Genomic DNA, 23,579 nt, shown 5'->3' on the forward strand with positions numbered 1-23,579 from the left:
CAGGAAAAAAGTCACCTGTGTTAAAACATGTTACTGACTTCCAATGTTTCAGTCCCATAATAATTGTTATTGACCTATAAGTACATAGCATTTTAGGACAATGTAGAGAGACAGTGTAGTGTGATGGTGTGAGCACTAGACTATGATTATGGAGACTAGGGTTTGAATCCCCACTTGGTCATGGAAAGTCACTGGGTGACCTTGAGCAAGTCACACTCTTTGCCACTCTTTACCTCAGAGGAATGCAAGGGCAAACCTGAACAAATTTTTTTTAAAAAAACAACAACCCAGGGTCAGCATAAATCAAAAACGATTTGAAGACATACAACAGCAAGGCAAGAAATAAATGTGTCTGGCAGAAGGAATGTGCAATCTAAAAATTGAACAACAGATGGAGAAATGAAACAGATGGAGTAAAGATGGTGGGATTTTTGAAGTCACTCATACCTTGCCTATGTGTCTGTATTTGGAGAAGGCAACCTTCTGGATTTTGGAACTGAATTGCCTCCCTAATGCATTGCCCTCTTCCATGAACCCCACCTCGAAATGAACTTTTCAACTTCAGATGCCAGTCCTGTATGTGGGGAGCAATTTCACCACATTTTTTTCCTCTGGTTTTTTTTTAGGTGCAGGACCTGGGTGTTGAATCCAAGTTCAATTCCCATTGGTGATAAAAGTCCTCTCCTGGACCTAAAATGGTCCAGGGGTATGCCAAAATATGTCAAAGGTGCTTCCTACACCTAGCACATGTTTGGGGGCATTCAGGGTAATAATAAAATTTTTATATATAAAAATGGTAGTTTGGGCTGGGAGCAACAAAGATGGCTGCACTTTTGCCACTCCCAATCAACATTCTCGGGACTTTGTTTTTCAAATTACTTGTTCATTTGCATATTTTGCAAGGATTTCATCCAAGCATAACTGTTTTTCAGTCTCCTTAATCTTTGCTCCTTGAAGAATCAAGACCACTTGCTCAAACTGACAGTTTCTAGTTTGGACTACAGCAGAGATGGATTAGCAAGAGTCATCCTTTCTAAAATTCTAACTGCTTCTACAGATGTAAGTATCATCCAGTTTTTCTGTGTAACTGGGTGCCCTTGTTAATGTTTTTGCATGTGGTATAGCGGTTGGAACGTTGGACTTTGATCATGAAAACTGATACTTAGATCTTTTCTTTGTGCTCTAAAAATTGTTTGTGACTTTGGGGCAGTTACATTCTGTCAACCTACTTTACTTCCTGGGATTGCGAGCTTATATGTGCATAAAGGAGCCTTGGAAGAAAGGAAAGATAAAAATAAATAATATTGCATTTTAAGCCCTAATTTTACAGGAAGCACATTTTGAGCTTGCTGTTACCATTTAACATGTAAAAGCTGTGTCAGTGAAACACATCAACAGCTTCTCATAAGATTTTAAAAAAAACAGGATGAGATCTCCACTTCTCCTACATTTTGGAGCCATTCTGACAGGATTCAAATGTATGGGCCTAGTCTCAAGGATGTATATGGTTTTATGTGACATCAACATCAGAGCCACCTCAATTATTCTCATATAAATATGACTGTATATTGAGGGACATTAACTGATTTCACATTTGCAAAATATGCTTTGCCATGATTTGTTTCCTGCCGCTAACAAGGCTTTTTTTTCCTTCGTAGAACTGCAGGTTGTATGCTACAAAACACCTCCGAGTACTTTTGAGGGCCAATGTAGAGTTTTTCAGTAACTGGGGAATTGAATTATTGGTCACCCAGCTTCATGACAAAAATAAAGCCATTTCTTCTGAAGCACTTGATATCCTTGATGAGGCATGTGAAGACAAGGTGTGAATCCTTTGCCATTTTACTAGGATCCTACTGTGGTTGCATGCAGTCATGTATTAGTTATTCAAGAAATAAACATCTTCTCTGTAATAAGCCTACTTTATGTGACAGTATAAAAATTAGATGTTGCTTATAAAATATATAATAAGCTGTGGTAGTATGTCCCAAATGCAGTTTCAACAAGAGAAGAAGCCAAGAAGAAACTTAGGTTACATTCTAATCATTCATATATCTTTAACATTTGCAGGGCTGTCTTTAAGGGCTGAAACATACCAGTTCAAAGGAACGGCGTGATTCCATAGCTCCTCTCAGGTGTCTTGCCGCCGCAAAAAAGAAGTGGAAAATTGCCGCTCTTTTTTGCGGCGGCTTTTCCACCCCTGGCGTGGCTTTTTGGCATTCCTGCAGTGCAGTGCTGGAATGCCATGACACTGGCGTATGTGTGGTCAGCTGTGTGGCTTCCTGGTGGCATGGGGGCATGTGCCGTCTGAATGCCATGCCTATATACCACTGCAAAGCTGGCGCTTACAGCCCATCTGTTTCAGCCCAAACAAAAGTATCTAAGATATGCAATTTTATGTCAACAGTTTATATGTGTTCAAATTACTTCATATAAGGAAACAAGCCAAATTGTAATTTACTACTGATTGATGAGAATTAAGTGCATCCATAAATTAACATTTAAGATACTTCTAAAATACCACTCCTGTACTCTCTTTTAGGCAAACCTTCATGCTCTCATTCAGATGAAACCGGCACTGTCACATCTTGGAGACAAGGGTTTGCTTCTCCTTTTAAGGTAAACTTTCACTATAACAAGTCAAATAATTTACATTTCGATAATCAGTGTAAACAATTTATAAAAGGTGTGTAATGGTATATTTTTTCAGATTTCTGTCAATTCCAAAAGGGTTTTCCTATCTAAATGAGCGAGGCTACGTGACAAAACAAATGGAGAAGTGGCAGAAGGTACTTTTTAACAAATCCAGCTCTATGATATTGAGTTTGAAATGTGGCAATCCTTGTTCTGCTGAGGTTTTTCTTAGCTAAAGCCAACCCTCAAACAAAAAAAAATTAATACATACAGCATAACTCAAGTTGAGAATTTTCAGATCTCATTGATAACAACAGGAGAAGATCCTGGTCCAGGGGCTTCTGGTTGTTCAGACAATGCTCCAAATATGGCAAAATGGCCAGTAACGCTCTCCCATGTCTTGCTGTTGGACATTTTGGTGCAAAAAGCAAAATCCCACCCAAGGGCTGCATTTGGCCTATGGGCTGGTTTTTGCCCACTTAGTGAATGAGAGTAGAAGTCTGTTCTGTTATGGAAAACTGTTGTATTTAAGTCGTATGGGAATTAATACACAGTTTGCCATTAAAAAACACATATTAATTGTTCTTCAATATTAATAGTTCTAATATATTAATAGTTCTTCTATAAAACTGTGATGTGGATTTTTTTTCCAGAATCTGATGGCAATGTTCTGTGAGTGAAAGCAGGAGGGATGGTTTCCTTATCTGCTTTGCTCCCTAAAATGTTTTTCTGAAAGGCTTGGGGAAACCCTTGAAATCAGTTTTTCTGTGTCAGAGAGGAAGAGGAGAAAGCTTCAGTACTACCATAACTGTATCATAGGGATGCAAAAAATATTTTAGAATATATATAGTATTTGAAAACAAGGGGGCTGTTCAGACAGCCCTGAAGGGGCAGCATGGAGCCGCCCCTGTTTCAGCCAAATCAGGGCTGCGGCAGCTGTATGCCACGACCCCGATCTGGCCTTTCTGGAGCGTCAAAAGCAGCCTCAAAAAGTGGCTCCTTTTTGCTCCCTGGAAAGGCCGTGATAGCCGTGGCTATACGGCACTCCTTCAGTGCTGCATCCTATGGATGCAGCGCCGGAGGAGCACCATGATACCATGCATCATGTGGAGCGGCACAAGGCAACATGGCACCCTGGTGGGCGGAGTTGGGGCATGCATCATCTAGACCAGTGATGGTGAACCTATGACACATGTGTCAGTGCTGACATGCGTAGCCATTTGGGGTGACACGCGGCGGCCCCTGGGACAAACCTGCTTTTGGGGATCCCCTGCCCGGTTCCCCCCAATTGGGGCCTTTGTCCTGGGCCCAGCCTCTGGGCTGGGCACGCTCATGCGGCCATTACCACGGCCGCTAACGCGGCTGGACGGCCACCCACCTCCTCCTCCAGGAGCAGCATCCGGTCTTTCCCCCAGCGTGGCGGCAGAGAGGAGGAGGAGGACGAGCGCCTGGGGCCTCCTCGCTGCCGCCAGCACCTCTGCGCAGGGGCCGAATGGCAGGCTGGCTTGGCCTCCAGCCCACTACCCAGCCCTTGCACAGAGGCGGCAGAGGATGGAGGCCTCTGGAGCTGCTCCTTGGCCTCCTCTCCACCACAGACAGGGGAAAGGCCGGGTGCTGCTCCTGGAGAAGCACCCGGCCTTTCCCCCAGCCCTTTAAGAGCGGCGGAGGCGAGGAAGCCTGGCCCTCCCTGCCTCCGCCGCTCTTAAAGGGCCGGGGGCAGCTTGGAGGCCAGGAGGCTTCCAGGCTGCCCCCGGCCCTTCTTCCTCGGCGGCGGGGCTGATGAGGGCGAGGGCAAGCCTGGTCTTCCTCGCCTCCACCGCTCTTAAAGGGCCGGGGGCAGCTTGGAGGCGAGGAGGCCTGCAGGCTGCACCCGGCTCTTTCGCGGTGGCGGCAAGGAGGACAAAGCCAGACCTCGTCCTCCTCACCACCGCCGTCACCGGGAAAGAGCCGGGTGGAGCCTGCAGGCCTTTTGGCCTCCACGAGCAGCACCTGGACTTTCCCGTAGTGGCGGAGGAGGAGGCAGCACGGCGACGGAGCAGGTAATCAGGAGGGGAAGGGAGGGACGGAGGGAGGGAGGGAGGGAAAGAGAGGAGGAGGGCGATTTTGTCCCCAATGGCGGTGCGCGTGCACGCGTGCCGCCATTGGGGACAATGGGACTTGAGCATACGCGGATTTTGGCATACGCGGGGGGGTCCGGAACGGATCCCCCGCATATACCGAGGGCCCACTGTATATACAACCCAGGCTTGGTTTTTTATTTTATTTTATTTTTAAATATATACAACCCAGCCTTGGTATTTTATTTTATTTTATTTTTAAATATATACAACCCAGCCTTGGTATTTTATTTTATTTTATTTTATTTTATTTTATTTTTAAATATATACAACCCAGCCTTGGTATTTTATTTTATTTTATTTTATTTTTAAATATATTCAACCCAGCCTTGGTTATTTTATTTTATTTTATTTTTGTTATTAAATAACAAAGTGTCCTCCATTTTGATCATGTCTAAGAAATATGCATTTATATTAACATTTTTAAAAAAAAAATCATTATTTTTTGGCGTGTCCTCCATTTTTCAAAAAATGTGTCCTACATTTGTAAATTATGTTTTTTTGTCGAAGTGACACACCACGCGAGTTATGCTCGATTTTTTGCTGAATTTTGACACATCACGCCGAAAAGGTTGCCCATCACTGATTTAGACACTACACCACAACTCTGCCCCAGGGTGGCCTGAACAGGGCCAAGGTGTCCCAATATTTAAAATCTCCCTCTGAGGAAAGAAAAAACAGCCATGGGATTCTTCACAGCTCAGAAAGTCTATCTGGAACACTGAAACAGAAAATTAATGTTTCTCCCCCAAATCCAACATTCTACTGCTGCATTCTCCTCTGCCTCAAATAGCCAGCAGTAGCTCTTTGTAGCTCCAACATCTTATCTATTTGGCAGTGCAGTAGTAAGCAGGGCAAAGAGAGGGATACAGCCTTCCTCTTTCTTGCTATCTCCTTCTCCTCTGGGTAACATGTCATTCTCTGCTTGTTTTTCTAGTTCTCCACCATTTTGTTATCTCTTGCTCATTCTCTCTTACTTGGTCCCCTTTCCCCCCCCTCCCCACTTCATATCAACCCAGCCCCTTCTTTTGTCTCATGAAAATTACCTAAATTCACTCTCCTTTGTTGAATGGAAGAGAATATGCAGCCTTCAGCATATGCTGAAAGTCATGATGGATGAAGTGGTGCTGCACGCCAGAAGGAGTAATGGTGCGCGTGCCCACCGCGCTGCCACACCGTTTCGAGCACAGGCCCCATTACTTCTAATGGGACTCAAATCATACTCAGAATTTCTTTTACGCCGGGGGGGGGGGGGGGTCCACTGTACTTGCTTTTTTATTGTTTTTATCTTTTTCACATGTACAATATTATATACAAATTAACATCACAGTTTTATTTCTTATAAACTGTATATACATACATCCCCCATGAACTTCCGTTCTTACTTCTATTCCCTTCTTCCCAATCTCCTTCCCTTTAGCTTACACAAACATCAAAATATTAGCCATTATCCATTTATGTTTTTCTCTCATATATTCTTACATTTTTTTCCTCCTAAATTATTCAAATACATTGTTAAGGGTTGCCATTCTCTTTCCCAATAGTCTATTGATTTTTTTCTATTCCACACCGTTATTTTATCCAATTCTCTCACTTCCACTATTTTTTCCAACCGTTCCTCTTTTTTAGGTGTTGTTTTCGATTTCCAATATCTGGCCAAAACAATTCGAGCTGATGTTATCAAATACAATACCAGTCTCCAGTATTTCTTTTCCTTTTCTATTCCTAATACCGAGGTCATATTAAGTAAATAAAATTCCAGAGTACATGGAAATTTTAAATCAATTATCTTTTGTATCTCTTCATGTATTCCATTCCAGAATTTCTTAATTTTTTTACATGTCCACCACACGTGATAGTAGGACCCTATTTTTGTTTGACATTTCCAACATAAATTTTCTTGTATTCTATATATTTTTGAAAGTCTCAGTGGGGTGTAATACCATCTATTGGCTGTTTTTAAATAGTTTTCTTTTAAATCTTGGGAGTCAAATTTATTTGACTGCATCCATGCTTTTTACCAATTTTCAAATGGTATGCCATGTCCAATTTCTTGAGCCCACTTTATCATTGTTTCCGTCACCATTTCCAACTCTAATTCCCTATGAATCAATATTTTATACAATTTAGATACTTTTCCTATATCATTTTCCCATATAATTTTGTCTATATTTTGTTGAATTTCAAATTCACCTTTCTTCATTTCTTCTTTACATTTAGATTTGATTTGATAATATTCCAACCAATTTATCATTTTTCCACTTGTCTCTAATTCTTGCTTTGATCTTATTTTTATTTCTCCCTTTGGATCTATTATTAATAACTCCTTATAACACAGTTGTTTATCTTTCTTTACTTCTCCACTAAAGAAGGCATTTTGAATCAATATCCATAATGGAATCCCACTATAAAACTTTTCTTTAATTACTTTCCATATTTGTATTAATGATCTTCTTATCATGTGGTTTTTAAATTCTTTATCAGTTTTTTCCATTCCATATTCTAAATAGGCGTGCCAACCATATTTCAATTTGACCGCCTCTAAATCTGTTACATTAGTTTTATCCAATTTGATCCAGTTTTGAAACCATAACAAAGAACATGCATAGTAATACAATTTAAGATCTGGCAATGAACATCCACCCCTATTAGATTCTTTTTTTAATATTATCCATTTAATCCTGGCCTTTTTGCCTCTCCACACAAACTTTCCCAGTTCTTCCAATCTCTAAATATTCCATTATTTGTAATAATTGGGAGGTTCATAAACAAAAAGATTAATCTAGGTAGGATGTTCATTTTTATCACCGCGATCTTTCCTGAAAGTGATAAATTTAATTTTTTCCCATTTTTTCAAGTCCATACTCACTTTTTGCCACATAGATCTATAATTGTTTTCATACAAATTGGTGTTTTTCTCTGATAACCATATCCCTAGATACCTTACTTTTTTTCTTTTTGAATGCCAGATCTCTTTACCAATTCGTCCTCTTCATGTTTTCCTAGATTTTTTTGTTAACATTACCATTTTTGATTTATTTATCTTAAATCTAGATAAATTTCCAAAATTATTTATTTCCGCTAAAACATATTCTAGATTCCGTGTAGGATCTTCCACTATCAAAGCCATATCATCAGCATATGCCTTCAATTTAATTTCATGTCCCTTTATCTTTAGTCCTCCTATTTTCTTATTCTCTCTAATTGAATTATTTAGTACTTCTAACACTAATAAATAATAAGGGAGACAATGGACACCCCTGACGAGTCCCCTTATTTACATCAATGTTTGCTGTTTTTTTCACCATTCACAATTACTCGTATTTTTTGTTGGTTATAAATTTGTTTAACACTTTCAACAAAGTATCCCCCCATTCCCATCTTTTCTAATACATCAAACATAAATCTCCATTTAACTTGGTCAAAAGCCTTCTCTACGTCTAACATTACTATAGCTACCTTTTTTTCTTTATGTATATGATAGTACTCAATTGCATTTATTACTGTCCTTATATTATCTCTAAGATACCTTTGTGGCAAAAATCCATTTTGATCTATATTTATATATGTCTTCAGTATATTCTTTTGGTTGGACTAGGGCTGCTTGAAGACCTGTGAGTTTTTGTTCCTCCCTTGCTTCACCACCTGCCTCAGGGAGGATATAAGCAAGCCTGCCTCTTTTTTTTTTCCCCCTTTGTGGGACTGGGCTGCTTGAAGACCTGTGAATGCTTGTTCCCTTCTTGCTTCAACACCTGCCTCAGTATATTCTTTATTCTGTTAGCCAATATCCATGTATATATCTTGTAATCAGTATTCATTAGTGCAATTGGTCTATAATTTCTCACATCAGAATAGTTTTTTCCCTCCTTTGGTATTAGTTTCACATTAGCCGATTCCCATGACCCAGATTTACCTTCATTCGGTATTTTGTTAAACATATCATGCAACATTTCAATAATTTCATCTTGAAAGATCTTATAAAATAAAGCTGTATATCTTTCTGGACCAGGGGCTTTATTTTCTTTTTGAGCTTTTATTGCTTGTTGTATTTCTTCTTTCGTAATCTCTTTATTGATCATTTCTTTTTGTTCTTGTGTAATTTCTTTAATCGTTTTTTATTTAGATATTCTTCTATTTGTTTTCCAATTTCCATATTGTCTGTTTTTTCATTAAATAATTCTGCATTATATTCTCTGAATGCTTTTTTAATATCCTCTTGTCTATTTGTTATCTTATCTTTATATCTAATTTCTGTTATCAGTTTCTTCTCTCTTTCTTATTTTAACTTATCAGCCAACCACCTACCAACTCTATTGGCTCCTTCAAAATTCTTTTGTTTAATTCTCTTTAATTTTTTATCTATTTCCTCTATATTCTGCATTTGTAACTGTTGTTTTAATATTACATATTGTTTCTTCAATTTTTTATTTTTTATATCTCTAATTTTTCTTCCAATATCTTCAGTACTTGTTTGTTTTGTAAATTTCTATCATTAATCATTTTTTTCTTCTCAAAGGCCCTTTTTATCAATAATCCTCTTATTACTGCCTTACCCGTATCCCATATTGTCTTCATGGGAATGTCATTTGTGTTGTTTTCCTTATAAAATAACTTGATTTCACCTTTCAACCTCTCTACGAATTTCTCATCTTTAATTAGATTTTCATCTAATTTCCAGTTCCATTCTTTATTTTGTTGTTTACATGTTATCTCTAATTCTATCAAATTATGATCAGATATTAGTTTTGGCTCTATCTCCATTTTTTTAATCCTTGGTATTAAATTTTTTGTTACAAAAAACATATCAATTCTAGATCTCGATTGATGTGTATCAGAATAATAAGTAAATCCCTTTTTTTGACCATATAATTGTGTCCATACATTCACCATATTTTGTTCCTCTAACATTTCAAAACATCTTCTAGGTAACTTTCCCTGTTGTTTCTTTATTTTCTTTTTTGACTCTCTGTCTCTCTGAGGAACCAATACACCGTTAAAATCCCCCACCAATGTTACATTATGGCCATTTATTTTCAACATTTCTTCATTTAATTCATGAAAAAAAGATTCTTTCTTTTCTAGCGGTGCATATATATAAATAATTTGCATTTTTTCATTATTATGCTCAATCTCAACAGCTGTATATATCTACCACTTTTATCTCCAAAGAGTTTTTTCATTTCATATTTCCTATTAACATAAATTGCTACCCCTCTTTTCCTTTTTTTTCCCATCTGATGACCAAAATATATTTCCCAGTTTTTTATTTTGTATATATTTAATTTCATTTTCTCTAATTTTCGTTTCCTGGATACATAGAATATCATATTGATTTTTTTCAAAATAATGAAATAATAATTTTCTTTTATGTGCTTTATTCATTCCTCTCACATTCATTGAACCAATTTTCATTTTTATTTCACCCCCCATTCTTCCCTTATGATTCCCTCCTCCCCCCTTTTTTTCTTTCTTTCTTCTTTTTAAGTTACTACTCCTTCTTGTCCTGAATTATCTAAGTCTATGTTTATATCTTCTCCTATATCAACAAGTTATTTGCTTTCAGTCTCTCTTTCCTCCGCTTCGCTACTCAGTTGCTCTTTACATCCTCCTTGTTTCAACTTTATTAAACAGCTGTTTCCTTTATTCAATTATCTCCTTCTCAGTCTATCTTTTTAAATTCCTTTTACAAAAAGCAAAGTTCAGTCATTCCATTTATTTTGTTTTTGCCTTTTGGCTTTTAATTTGAAGGAGATATATGTTTCCCCTTGGTATTACTTTACCCTTTTTTCTCTCGTTGCGGCTTGGAGGTTCCCTTTTTCTCCCAGCTCCGCCGCTCTTTCCTCCCCGTCTTTTCAAGCTCTTTCCTTCGGATCTCTCTCACAGCTGTTACTTCCACCTTCTTTCACCTCAGTAACTTTCCTTTTAATGGAGGTATTTTTTTTTTAACCTTCCTTACTCTTCTACTTCTTATTGTCTTTTATTTGGAAGGGTTTCTTTTCTTTCTTCCTTCTTATTTTCTCTCCTCATTTATTTTATTTATCCTCTTTCTTGCCAAATGCGGTTTTATTAGCAGGCCGCTGCTCCGAGGCTGCCTCCAACGGCACTGGCTGCTCTGCGGGTTCCTGGCCCCTTGGCTCCTCCAAACCTCTCGAAGTGTGGGGAAAGGTGGGGGGCTTTGGAACCCCTATTGAGCCCCTCAAAACAGCACTTCTTCGAGTGCTATATCACCCAATTTCTGGGCTCAAAAGCCCCTATTACTGGGTCTTATACCGCTGGGGAGTTTCAGCGCGGGACGAGCTCCCTCTCTGCGCTGTTATTCGCCTGCCCTTTCCGCCCTGCTCTTTTGACTTCCACTGTACTTGCATGGGAATGAAAGCAAATTACATGCCTGCATCCTTGCAAATGGGTTAAAAGTCGGATAATTGAGACTCTACTGTAGTTGAAAAAGGGCAAATTCTGTACATCCCTTGGTATTCTTGGGCAACACAAAAAAATTGCTAAATTAGTCATTCTTGTCTGCAGGAACAAAATGAGTTAAGATTTATATCCCTAGTGTAATTTTCAGTGCACTCTAATCTTGTAAATGTTAGAAGATATCAGCTTACCCATTTATTAGGTATGAATCAATGGTATTTACAATTTCAAGAGTATAACCCATGACAAGAGAACTTTTAACTATTTTACAATTTTTATTGAAAGCAGTAATTTTTTTGAAGTGGTGGAAATGTTCTTACTTGCATCACAACTTTTCTAGAATAAATATGTTTCTGATAGGCTCTGTATTCTGTTACTATCTTAGGAGTACAACTTGAAATATGTTGACTTGATAGAAGAGCAACTTAATGAAGCACTAACTACTTACCGGAAACCTGTTGATGGTGATAATTATGTTCGGCGGAGCAACCAAAGGTAAGTTAAGTAGAACAGAATCGTTTTGTTTTGTTTTGTTGTTAAAGCAGTGGCTACATAGAATGCAATGGCTTTGAGACTGTAATAATTCTATGCAAACAGACCATTCTTTTTTCTACTAGATTGCAGCGGCCACATGTCTATCTGCCAGTTCACCTTTATGGCCAACTGGTACACCACAAAACAGGCTGCCATTTGTTGGAAGCTCAGGTGAGGAAACTTAAATGTAGCTGATTCATAATAAGGTAACATATACATTACAACCTTCTTAGAACTCTCTTTAGCTTATACTTGGATATTACTGCTTCACAGTTGCACAGTGTGTGTTATCCTACAAGGCAAGTTTTTATTTATTTATTTATTCAATTATTTATTGAACTTATATTCTAGCTTTCTCCCAAAATGGGACCCAAGGCAGTTGTTTGCTTTTACTAGCTAGGCCCCATAAGTAAGAGAAGGGAGCCAAGAAATCATAGGTCATGTGTGAGTATTTGTTCTGTGAAATAAACCTCTGCTAGACTGACCAATGTAATTTTTTTCTGAGTATCTTGCATAACCTCTTCTTTTAGCTGATGGGAATAATTTTAAAGTGTATAGAACTGATTGCAGTTTAGATATGGCATTCCTCTGGTTTTTTCCATCTGGCTTTTAGAAATTCAGCCTCAGAGGCTACTTAACCCTGTAAAGCATGGAAGTGTTCTGTTACAAGTGAAACTACTATGGCATACTCGGAATTCTCTCTTCCTCTCTCTCCTCTCCCCCCCCCCCCCCCCAAATCTGTATCTTGTAGGCTGTAAATGTATTTGGGAAAGGTAGTCAAACATAGAGCTAGTTAAGGGTCATCTCTAACTTCAGTGATATTTTCATAATTTAAATTGTCGTTTAAATTTGTCCTTCCAAATTTTTGTGTTTTCCACTTTGTCATTTTTCACAATTACACAGACTCATAAATCAGAATATATTCTTGTTTCATTAATGCATTTGATATTATTAAGCTACTCCATAACCACAAATAGTTTTACTTGAAATTTATTACATTCCTTGGAAGCATGATATGAACATCCTTCAGTATGCTTGCAACTCATAAGAGTCATAAAATCATATGAGCAGCATGTATTCATAAATGTTTGCCCTTAGCTAGGAAAGTTCTGCCTGTAGAATTTTTGCCTTGTGGTTTTCCTACATAGCATGGGAATATAATGAACTTCATATAACGTCCAGAGTTAAAGGTAAAGAAAGTTTTAGCAGCTAATACAGAGTCTGTTAGATGACTAACATGTTCAACTCACTGAGTATAGCTAAGTGAAGAAGGATGAGATGCAAAGAAATTATTTGTTTTCTTATTTCATGCTTCTACCACTGCAACATCTGAGCTGAATTCATGAGATTTGTGGAGCTGCCATGGTGCAATTTTGCAAGTCCAGTTACACCTTCATATAAGAAGTGTAGAAACAAGAAATGCATTCTTATTGTTACCTTTGTGTATCTCCAATTCATCCAATCATCATCTTGTTCTTTCATGCCTGGCCTTCTGGAGTAAAATACAAGAAACAACTGTGAAAGTATTGTAAGAACACAATGAGTAGATTCTGAAATACACCACCAAAGAACAGCTGATTATTTCTGAAATGTACATATCAGTACTGCTTTTAGTTCATAGCTGCATTGATTTCTCAGATTTAAAGCAACTCTGGATTGAAGAAAAAAAGAATGTCAGCTACCTTGTATACTATTTGAGCTATATGTCTCTGAAATGGGAAAATTCTAATTTGTTGACTGGAGTTGTTCAGTGATCTTCCAGTTTTATCAGTAATGGTTTCTGATATAAGTACTGGTATTCAATTAAATTGTTAACATTTTTAAATATATTGCTTCAATTTAATTAATGTTGTAAAATCTATAACCTGTTTGCATTTTCTTTGAACACACAAGCAGGAAGGGAGATTCAGCAATTAAATAACATTAAGCCTGATATACTGAAACTGTTTTGTTATTTTTGTTGTTGTTTTATTCTTTAGAGTATTGTTCCTGACCTGAGTTACACTGTTCGTTCTCCAATGTTGGATAAATGGGAAGGGATTAAGCAACTGAAAGCAGCTCTCTGGGCATTGGTTAGTCTTAAAAAATTCTACCACGCATTGTTCCTTTTATCTGTATTTATATCAGTTTGGGCATCAATAGGTCTGTGGAACAATTTGCTGTCCTAGGGACTTTTCAGAGGCTACAGTGGCTTCTGAAAATGCCACACACACCCATCCCACAAGAAACAACATCAGAACAGGCCAGAAAACCAAATCTGTTTATGAAACAAATAATAATGTGGTTTTATATTAAACACTTTGTGAGAGGGTGCAGTCTGTTTAAAAGGTGAAGTGTTGATCCTGGAGACTTTTAGTAAAAGTAGTTCCCCCTTTTTTACTAGAAAATTGTGGTCTGGGGAAGAAGGGTTGAGGATTGCAAAAAGGGTGCACTTTAGTTATCCATAATCTCTGTTAATATCAAGTAGTTCTAGAATGTTGTCTGTGAAATGGTATTAGATGGGTAAAAGAGCATATCATTAAATTTAAACCAGTATCAGTAACATCGTGACCAATAGTTAAATATTTTGAAATATGCAAAATTTAAAATGTAAAAACAAATCAATGAAACCAGATCAGTAAAAAAAAGTAAATTTTGCCATCAGCTAGAACTAGACACTTGTTTAAATGAGAACATTTTTGCCTTTCACCAGGAAGGAAAATAACCCAGTGAAACTAGTTTAGTATAATTTGTTAGGGGGTTCCAAATTTGGGAGCAGTAATTGAGAAGACCCTCTCTCGTGGTCTTGCCAGATGATCCTTTGGTGATGTCATTAAAAAATCTTGGCTTGTTTACTAATTCTTCTTTACTAAGAGAATGGTGTCCAGGATTTATTGATTAGATTTCAATACATGTGATTTTAATCAGCCAATCACTTTATTTATATCCTTCCTTTCCCCCAAAGTGGGGAAAATCTTTTGTCTTTTTAAACCAAGAAAGAATTTGGAGTGTCTGTCTTCAAAAAGGAAAAAAAAAGTTTGGGTATATGGGCATATTTTCTAACTCTGGGTTGCAGCCAAAGGCTCCTTTACTAAGGAAAAGACAACTTTTCTAATACAGTCAGGAAGACTTTGGTGCCAACCATGTAGTCCTAGTTAGATGATAATTTGTATGTTGTTGAAAATATAGTACTGAAAGACAAATTCAAATATGATCACAAAATATGAAATCATAGAATCATGGAGTTGGAAGGGACCACAGGAGCCATGCAGCCCAACCACCTGTTATGCAGGATTACACAGTTATAACACTCCTGAAAGATGCCCATCCAATTTAAGGATCTGGAAAGAAGGAGAGTCCACCACTCTCTGGGACAGTTTATTCTGCTGTTGAACATCTCTTAACAGTAAAGAAGTTCTTTCTAATATTTAGTTGGAATCTCTTTACTTTTAATATGAATCAGTTAATTCATGTTCAAGTATATGGAGCAGCATGGAACAGGATTTCTCCCACTTGAACACAACATCCCTTTGGATATTTAAAGACTGCTATCACATCATCTCTGAATTTTCTCTTCTACAAACTAAACACGGTCAGATTCCCCAAGCATTCTTCACGAGGCTTGGTTGCTAGACCTTTTACCATCTTGGTTGCCCTCCTTTGGACATGGTCCATTTTGTCAATACTCTTTTTTAGCTGCGGTGCCCAGAATGCTGTATTTATTGGGAAGGGTGTCATAATGCACTAGTAACCTCAAGGCTGGACCTTGCCAATATGATATACATTGAGCTACTTCTGTACCAAATTTGTATACTTCTGTTAATTCAAAATACTGCAGCCAGATTGTTTACTGGTACATCTAGGAGTGATCCTCACACATCACTATTAAAATCACACCACTGGTTGCCAATGAAAAGATACTAAATTGGTTATTACATTTAAAGCCCTATATGGTTTGGGTCTAGGTTGCTTACAGCATCCGCCCTGTACACTCAGGTTTTCTGGGGGATAATTACTCCACTCAGCCAGGATTGGGTTGGCAGCTGTCACCTAGAGCACTTTTTCTTCAGCCACCCTAAGACTATGGAACAACTTGCTGGAAGAGATTCAACAGCTGAATACACTGTTTGAATGAAAACAGCATTAAAGACCAGTATCTTTCAACAGGCCAGCTGATTTTTAAATTATGAATTACAAATGATGAATTTTAAATATGTATTAATTGGTTTAATATGTATTTGTCTTATTTGTACTTTTAAATTGATGTTTTGTGTTTTTAACAGATGTTATACATTTTTAACTGATATTGTATATTAATTTGTTGTTTACTGTCTCGATCCATGGAGAGAAGTGGATAAGAAAATTTTAGGCAGCATGTCCGTGAAAGACTCAGCAGTGGATGTAAATAGAAATTATTTAGCTTTTATGCAAAACCTCTGTAGGAAAATCAAACTGTAGAGTGATTACTACTTCTCCATATTGTACTGTTTCTCCGGTTTATTGGAGTCTCAGCTTAGTGTTACAGGTATGCTCACAAAAAATATTTACATTTCAGGGAAACATTGGATCTTCAAATTGGGGTCTGAATTTGCTTCAAGAAGAAAATGTGATTCCTGATATAATGGCACTGGCCCAGAATTGTGAGGTTCTGTCTGTTAGAGGGTAAGTATAATATGAAAATTAAAAATGCCCTTGTCAAGTGTTTGTAATAGTGCAGGGAAGTTGCACTGTTTCCTTTTTCTTGGACTCATAAAACATGATTTGTCCTTTGGTTTATACATTTATTCTTCACAAATAATGTATGAAAAAAGTGAATCACAAATTGCCTAGAGATACATTTTTTATTTCTGCCATAAAGTGTTTGCTTTCTAGTTTGAAAATGAGATTTCCATGCATGACAATATTAATGATAGTCATTGGTTGCCACTGTCCTTTTGATATAGCACATACATTTGTTTTGCGATGACAATTGTACCTCCATCCTTCCAAACATAGACAAATAGATTGGAAATTCCCAGACAACAAAGACAAAAAGATTTTGCTAGTACAGCGGGCCTTCCCCTTACACAGGCGATCTGTTTCAGATCCCCCCAATAAGGGGAAATCTGTGTATACTCGTGCTCCATTGGAAACAATGGAGTGCGTGCTCAAGTCAGTGCATGCTCCATTACTTTAATGGCAGCACGGCTTCCGTGTAAGCTGGATGCTGTGTATAGTGCTCCTGCATTTGGTGCAGGCACACTGTAAACTAAATTTTTCTTTATATTTTTTATGTCAAGTTCTGTATTACAGTGCGCCTGCATCATACGCGGCTTTCAGCATACGCTGAAAGCCGCCTGGGGAGGAAGGGGTGGTGCGTCCCATAGGGACTAATGGGGTGTGCGCATGGTGTGCACGACACCACCATGCCGCTGCATGCACGAGCCCCATTCATTTAAATAGGGCTCGAGCATACGCGGAATTTGCTTTCTGCGGGGAGTCTGGAACGGATCCCCAGCAAAAAGCAAGGGCGCACTGTATTTGCCCTCCAGTTATTTTAAAAAAATTAATAATAATTTTAAGAGTCATGTACTGCGATTGTTATATCACTTCTCTGATTGTAGTGGCTATGTTTCTGATTTGACATTGTATTTACTTCAGTGAATTAAGAAGTCATGTTGAGATAGACCCCCTATCCAGGTTGGCTCTGCAATTCCAACCCTTGGGCTCCTATTGCTTATCTTTCCTTCTTACTCTTAACATTCCTTGCGGTGACTGCTGAACAAATGAATGTTTTGGTTGTTGGGTTCAATGTAGTAAAGTGTGAGCAATCTTCCTTCTTAACTGTTACATTAATATATCCACATAGAGAAATATAAAATAACAACAGCAAAGACTTAATTGAACAATAAATACCTAGGGTGTTTTATACCGATTCCTCACTGTGGTTTATCACATAGTACATTGCAAAATCTCGGTTTCAAACAAAGAACACTTCCCCATGAATTCTTTCCACTCTTTCAGATCAGAGTAGGGAAAATGTCACACTGCTTGCACAGCAAGGGATTATGTGAGCATTGAACCCCAATAGGACTAAGTGTTCAGAGTTGCAAGCCATATGAAACTATTGGCCTGAATTCCAATTAAAAGTTTAACATGTTTAGGCCACAGAAAGATACCTAATCTCATGTTTGATTAAGGCCATTATAGCATACATTTTCCAGTTTAATCAAAATATTTTTTTTAATTAAAAATGTGAAAGCCAGCATGGTTCAGTGGTTTAGGTGTTGGGCTGTGACTCTGAAGAGCAGGATTCAGATCCCTATTTGGCCATAAAAACCCACTGGGTGATCTTGGGCAAATCACAATCTGTCAGCCTGAGAGGATGGCAATGGCAAATCCCATGTGAATAAATTTGCCAAGAAAACCTTGTGATAGGTTCACTTTAGGGTTGTCATAAGTCAGAAACAACTTGATGGCAAACAACAAGGAGGAAAATATTTTCTATAGCCAAACTATAAGTTGCTGTCTGTTGACCCTAAAGTAAGTATCTGTTTAAATTACATTGTTGTTTTGTAAATATAGGACATGTGTCTACGTGCTTGGCTTAATAGCCAAAACAAAACAAGGTTGTGACATTCTGAAACATCACAGTTGGGATGCAGTGAGACACAGTCGTAGGCAACCATGGCCAGTAGTCCCTGATGACATGGAACAACTCTGCAATGAACTTTCCTCCATTCCCAGCACACTTAGCTTGAACTCTGAATCTACTGGATCAAGGCACAACAGTGAAAGTGAATCTGCACCATCAAGTAAGCATGTGTAGTGGTGTCAGTATAGTTAATAATGTTCCTTCCCATGAAAAATATATTCGTAGGTACAGTTCCAGATATCTCTGCGTAAGGGAAATCAGCATATGCTGGAGCACCATTGGAAGTAATGGGGCTCGCGCCTGTGGTGCAACACACACATGCCACAGGCACACACCACAGGCGCATGGCCCATTAGTTCTTCTGGGGCACACGAGGGGCTCTTCTGGCGCGGCTTTCAGCATTTGCTCAAAGCTGCATATGGCATGCCCGTGTAAAACGCAGGCACACTATATGATCTTTGTGCAGAAAGCATTTATTGTATTTGCATGTCACGTTAAGCCATGAATCCTAATTTTTTCGAGTCAATGTGAGTAAGCTGCATGCTAGTTCAACTTACTTGTGCTCCTCTTGCTCATGCTGGTGTTGAATCCAAACAGGACAGATTCACAAACCCACAACAAATCCTAGTTTAAAGCTGACTTATGGATCCTGATTGACTTAAGTGCACAATCCATAATTCTAGATTCAGACATCAAATTATCCGTTCCTGTTTTAACTGCTTGTAAAAGAGAAAGAGTGAAGTGGAAGCAAAGTAACACAAGGTTGGCAAGTTTTAGACCACTGTTTTTTTCCTGTTGGAAAATGCATTAATTTTCTTATATGTTCAGGCCACTTATGTTCCTGTTAGAAGGTGAAACTTTTAATTCATCTTTTCCTTAGGAACCCTGGTGGGTCAAGCGGTGTTTAATACATTACCAGTCAATCAGTTCTTCATCACACTCTAGTGGGCAAAGGAAGGCAAAGCTTATAGAATAGAGGTAGAAATCACGTGGTCTGCAGGCCTCATGTGGCACTTCAGAAGACTCCCACTGACACCCCACCCTCAGTTTTCAGCTATAAAAAGATCTCTTTTTTCAGAGGGGAAACAAACCCTAAACCTTCTCACACTCTATCACTTTAGAACATACAATATTGGGGACTGTGGTGTGTGCATGAGGGGTGTGGTTTCTCAGTTAAGAGTGGGCCCACTGAATCTGCAATTTACTTCAAAAAAGCCATTCACTCTTTTATGTGGTGCCTTACCTAGTTTGACCCTGAAAAGCATATGAGGGGAATATACAAAACTGTATTAACATTTGGATTGTTACTGTCATACCTAATTGTTATGGAAGTACCAAAAGTAGTGGATATTTAGTACTATAACATAAGTAAGATCTGAATACATTTTTAAAAGAAATGAATCTTCCCAGAATATGTCTATATTTCATAGAGATATACTTTGATAGATAAAAAGGTATATGTCAACAACTGTAAAAGACTAATTTTTTCAGCTTTTAAAATTATATGAAGAGATTTGAGAATAGTTTGCTTTCAGATAATATGTTGTTGGTAGGGTTCAGACTTAGTCATGCTTAGAGTAGAACCACTGGAATCAGTGGGACTAAGAGTCATGAGTTATTTCCCCATTAATTTCTGTGGGCTTGCCTCAGGCATGAGTGAGTGTGGTGCAAACCATATGACTTGTTTAACTGGTGTTAATTACAAAACTTTCATGGATTGAAAATATTTTAGCAGTGCTTTCTTTTGTTTTTAGGCATGTTCATTATGGAAGATGACAGGGTTGGCAGCACCTCTACTAGCACGTTTTTCCTAGATATTTCAGAAGATGGAGAGCAGAATCTCTATGACCAAGTAGGGTCCTTGAAGGATAAAGATCGCAATCCGTTTCCTTTTTTCTCTTCCAGCAGACTTGCAAAGAATCGCTTTTTAAATTCTCTTACTTTACCTAATAAAAAGCATAGGAGTAGCAGCGATCCTAAAGGTGGCAAGCTCTCTTCCTCAGAGAGCAAAATGGGTTTGAGGCGAAATCGTACAGTAACTGAGCCTTCTTGCAGCATGGATTTTACACGGGGTGATGATTTCACACCAATATTCAGGGTGCCTAAAATTGAAACACTGAAGCTGGAAACTTCGTTTGTTGGGAGCAGGCAAAATGAAGATGCAGATAGCACCCCAAGTATTGGTGAAAATGATCTCAAACTTCCAAAAAGTTTTGGCCATGAAAATCACAAGGAAAATACTAGCCGAGAAAGGCTAATAGGGGATGCTTCTACACAAACAAACTTCAAAAGTCGTAGCTTGAGTTTCAATACAGATACCACCACCAGTGGCATAAGTTCAATGAGTTCAAGCCCTTCAAGGGAGACTATGGGAGTGGACACTACAAATATAGACACAGACTGTGGGAGTTTAAGTACTGTGGTGAGTACCAAGACAGTTAAAACAATTCAGTGTTCAACCCCGCAGCCTAATCATCTCCCTCTCTCAAAATCAAATTCGGTCTCCCTGGTCCCACCAGGGTCTTCGCACACCCTTCCTCGGAGAGCACAGTCACTAAAAGTTCCTTCACTAGCTACTATAAAAAGCCTGGCTGACTATAACTTCAGTTATACCAGTTCTCGAGATGCCTTTGGATATGCAACGCTAAAACGCTTGCAACAGCAGAGGATGCATCCTTCTTTGTCACATTCAGAAGCTCTGGCTTCTCCAGCAAAGGATGTTCTCTTCACAGACACAATCACAATGAAGTCTGGTAGTCTAGACTCTCGACTAACCCAAAACAGGTAAATGTGTATTTCTTCAGCTTTTCTCTTAAATATAGCTAAGATCAGGTCTTGTAAAATGATGGCAGGGTGGAAGCATAGGTTATCAGTGCGGCTAACGGTGAAATTTTAGCCAGGAATGTTGCATGCAATTCAAAGAAATCTCACAGAGCTTCTTCAGTGTGTTTACCACAGGAGCTTCTCCTGCCTAAGAATGAGGCATACAAAAGTTTGGCTGCAAGTATAGTCGGCCCTGCTTATACATGGATTTTTTATACACGGATTCAAGCATACACGGTTTGAAAATGTTCCAAAAAAGTATAAATTTACCTTGATTTCCCATTTTTTATAAGGGACACCATTTTGCTATGTCATTATATTTAATGAGACTTGAGCATACACGGATTTTGTTATACACGGGGGATCTTGGAACCAAACCCCAGTGTATAACAAGGGTCCACTGTATTTTGTTATTTTGTCAGCCATGATTCTCAACTTTGGGCAGGGGCCTTTGTTCTCATTGTTTAGGCTTTGAGGAAACTTAATGCCACCTGCCACATTATAATTTAAATACACAAAGTGTCTAAGAATATTTCTACAAAAGTATTCTCTTCAGAGACCTAGGATTTGCAGAGACCTCAACAGTGATACATACTCACCACTCTCACATCCACCAGTTCTGTTCTTCCTTCATTGATTTGTAATTACAATAGCAGGATGGGAGCAACAAATTAGCTGTCCCTTGTGCCTCTCCATTGAAGGTAACTGTCTCACAGAGATTAGTGGGTAAAGCTGGTACTGAACATAAAAGTGTCCTCCATTTGAAAATTTTGTCCTACATTTGTCCTTGTTTATTTATTTATTTAATTTTACAAGCCAAAAAAAAAAATAATTATTTTTTTTAAAAAATTAAATAAATAAATAAACAAGGACAAATGTAGGACAAAATTTTCAAATGGAGGACACTTTTATTAAAAATGGAGGACCCGTGAAAAATTTGCTGATTTTTTTTAAAAAATGTTAATATAAATGCATGTTTCTGAGGCTTCTATAGACAATTGCCCCCCTTGCCCGCCTCCTCCTGATAGGCTAAAGGCCCCACGCCCTCACGCGAGAGGCCAAAGGCTCCGGCGGCAGGACCGGGCTGGGGCTGGTCCCAAGGCCTTGCTTGGCCGCATCCGGCCCGCAAGCCGTAGGTTGCCTACCGCTGCCCTAATAGGACAGCTGGTTCGCCCTGGCAATGGAGAGAGCATACAGCTCTGAACTCTCCTCTAAGAAGGGGTGGCTGGGCAGCGGTAGGAATACCTTCTGGCCAAAGCCAACAAGTGAACTGACCTACCCAGCTAGGGGGATTAGATCCTACCTTGCTCTGGCCTGTGGAGGCAGAAGGGATGCAGGAGGAGAACACATATGCCAGGAGTAGACAGACACATTGGCCAGTGAGTGTGGCAGTGGTCATGAGAGTGAGTGAATGAGTGAGATGCCCTTGTTTCCCTCCTACCCCTAGTCATTGTGCCAGCCCATGCCTCTGGAGCTCTGCCATTGGATCACATTGATCACACAGCTGGCCACAGACACCCGAGGGGCCAGGAATGGAGGGAAATGGGGGATGACCTGGTTCCAAAGAAAAATGGGGAATGAAGGACCAATTAAGAGCAGGAGTTCAGGAACATCTGATGTTGGTCTATAGATATATGTATGAAAGGAGCTAGACCCTGTATAAGGATTCTCTCCCCACCACTGCAGAGAAGCTACCTTCACAGTATGTACCAATGTTTCAGTATTACCTCATTATCAATTACTGTATTTTAAAAGTGACATGAGAATTCCTATTCTCATAGCAGATGAAGTAAATAAGGAAATTCTTACAAGTTCTCTTGCACAGTGGCAGTCTGCAGACTGGTGCTGATCCCTGAGCAGGCAGCTGTCAGTCTCTGGCAAGTTTCTAGTAAAGAAAAAAAAACACATGGTGGTAATATGACATAAGTGGGGCACAGGGCTCTGGAACACTAATAGGGGGAAATTATGGTCCCCTCATGAGATAACTTGAGAAGCACTGCTGTAGCACTTACCACTGCTTAGATTGTGGATAATTTTGAACTGTAATAATATGTTGCCACTTAGCTTTCTGTATGGACATAAACACTAGGGAGCCAGGAAATACAAATGAGCCTGAATTTAAATTTCCTCCTGCAAATTAAGTTAATATCTGAATATAACAAACAGTGATACCTTTATTGGCCAACTGAAATGCACAATATACTTGTTGCAAGCTTTTGAAGCTCCACTGGCTTCTTAATCAGGCAAGATGTTACATACCAAACAGGAGAAAAATTGGAGATGTTAGTAAGATGCCTGCATTTTGTTTCTGTCCTTAGTTAAAATGGTGTGGGGAGGGTATCTTTAGCAGACTGGCTCCTCTTCTGGCCATGTGGCAATAGGGAGATTTCACTAAGGACAGAAACAACAACATGCAGGCATCTTATTAACATCTCCAATTTTTC

The 23,579-nt window shown here is 38.7% G+C and overlaps 1 protein-coding gene across 5 annotated transcripts in view; it reads left to right on the plus strand.

Moving 5' to 3' along the window:
• The window catches only part of LOC149324094 (rapamycin-insensitive companion of mTOR-like), a 112,260-nt gene that overhangs the window by 73,492 nt on the left and 15,189 nt on the right, over nt 1–23,579 (plus strand). For 4 of the 5 annotated variants that reach the window (XM_089496305.1, XM_089496333.1, XM_089496313.1 and 1 more), the window contains 10 exons: nt 933–1,059; nt 1,659–1,823; nt 2,543–2,619; nt 2,711–2,789; nt 11,551–11,660; nt 11,783–11,870; nt 13,679–13,771; nt 16,234–16,340; nt 18,243–18,472; nt 20,067–21,096. In XM_089496305.1, coding sequence (XP_089352431.1) covers nt 933–1,059; nt 1,659–1,823; nt 2,543–2,619; nt 2,711–2,789; nt 11,551–11,660; nt 11,783–11,870; nt 13,679–13,771; nt 16,234–16,340; nt 18,243–18,472; nt 20,067–21,096 — 2,106 coding nt within the window. The remainder of the gene's footprint in view (nt 1–932; nt 1,060–1,658; nt 1,824–2,542; nt 2,620–2,710; nt 2,790–11,550; nt 11,661–11,782; nt 11,871–13,678; nt 13,772–16,233; nt 16,341–18,242; nt 18,473–20,066; nt 21,097–23,579) is intronic. The other variant, XM_089496326.1, reaches the window with a different exon arrangement.

This window comes from Sceloporus occidentalis, unplaced genomic scaffold (genome assembly GCF_023333645.1).
Source record: "Sceloporus occidentalis isolate IW3139 unplaced genomic scaffold, rSceOcc1.0.p SCAF_1, whole genome shotgun sequence".
NCBI lineage: Eukaryota > Metazoa > Chordata > Lepidosauria > Squamata > Phrynosomatidae > Sceloporus > Sceloporus occidentalis.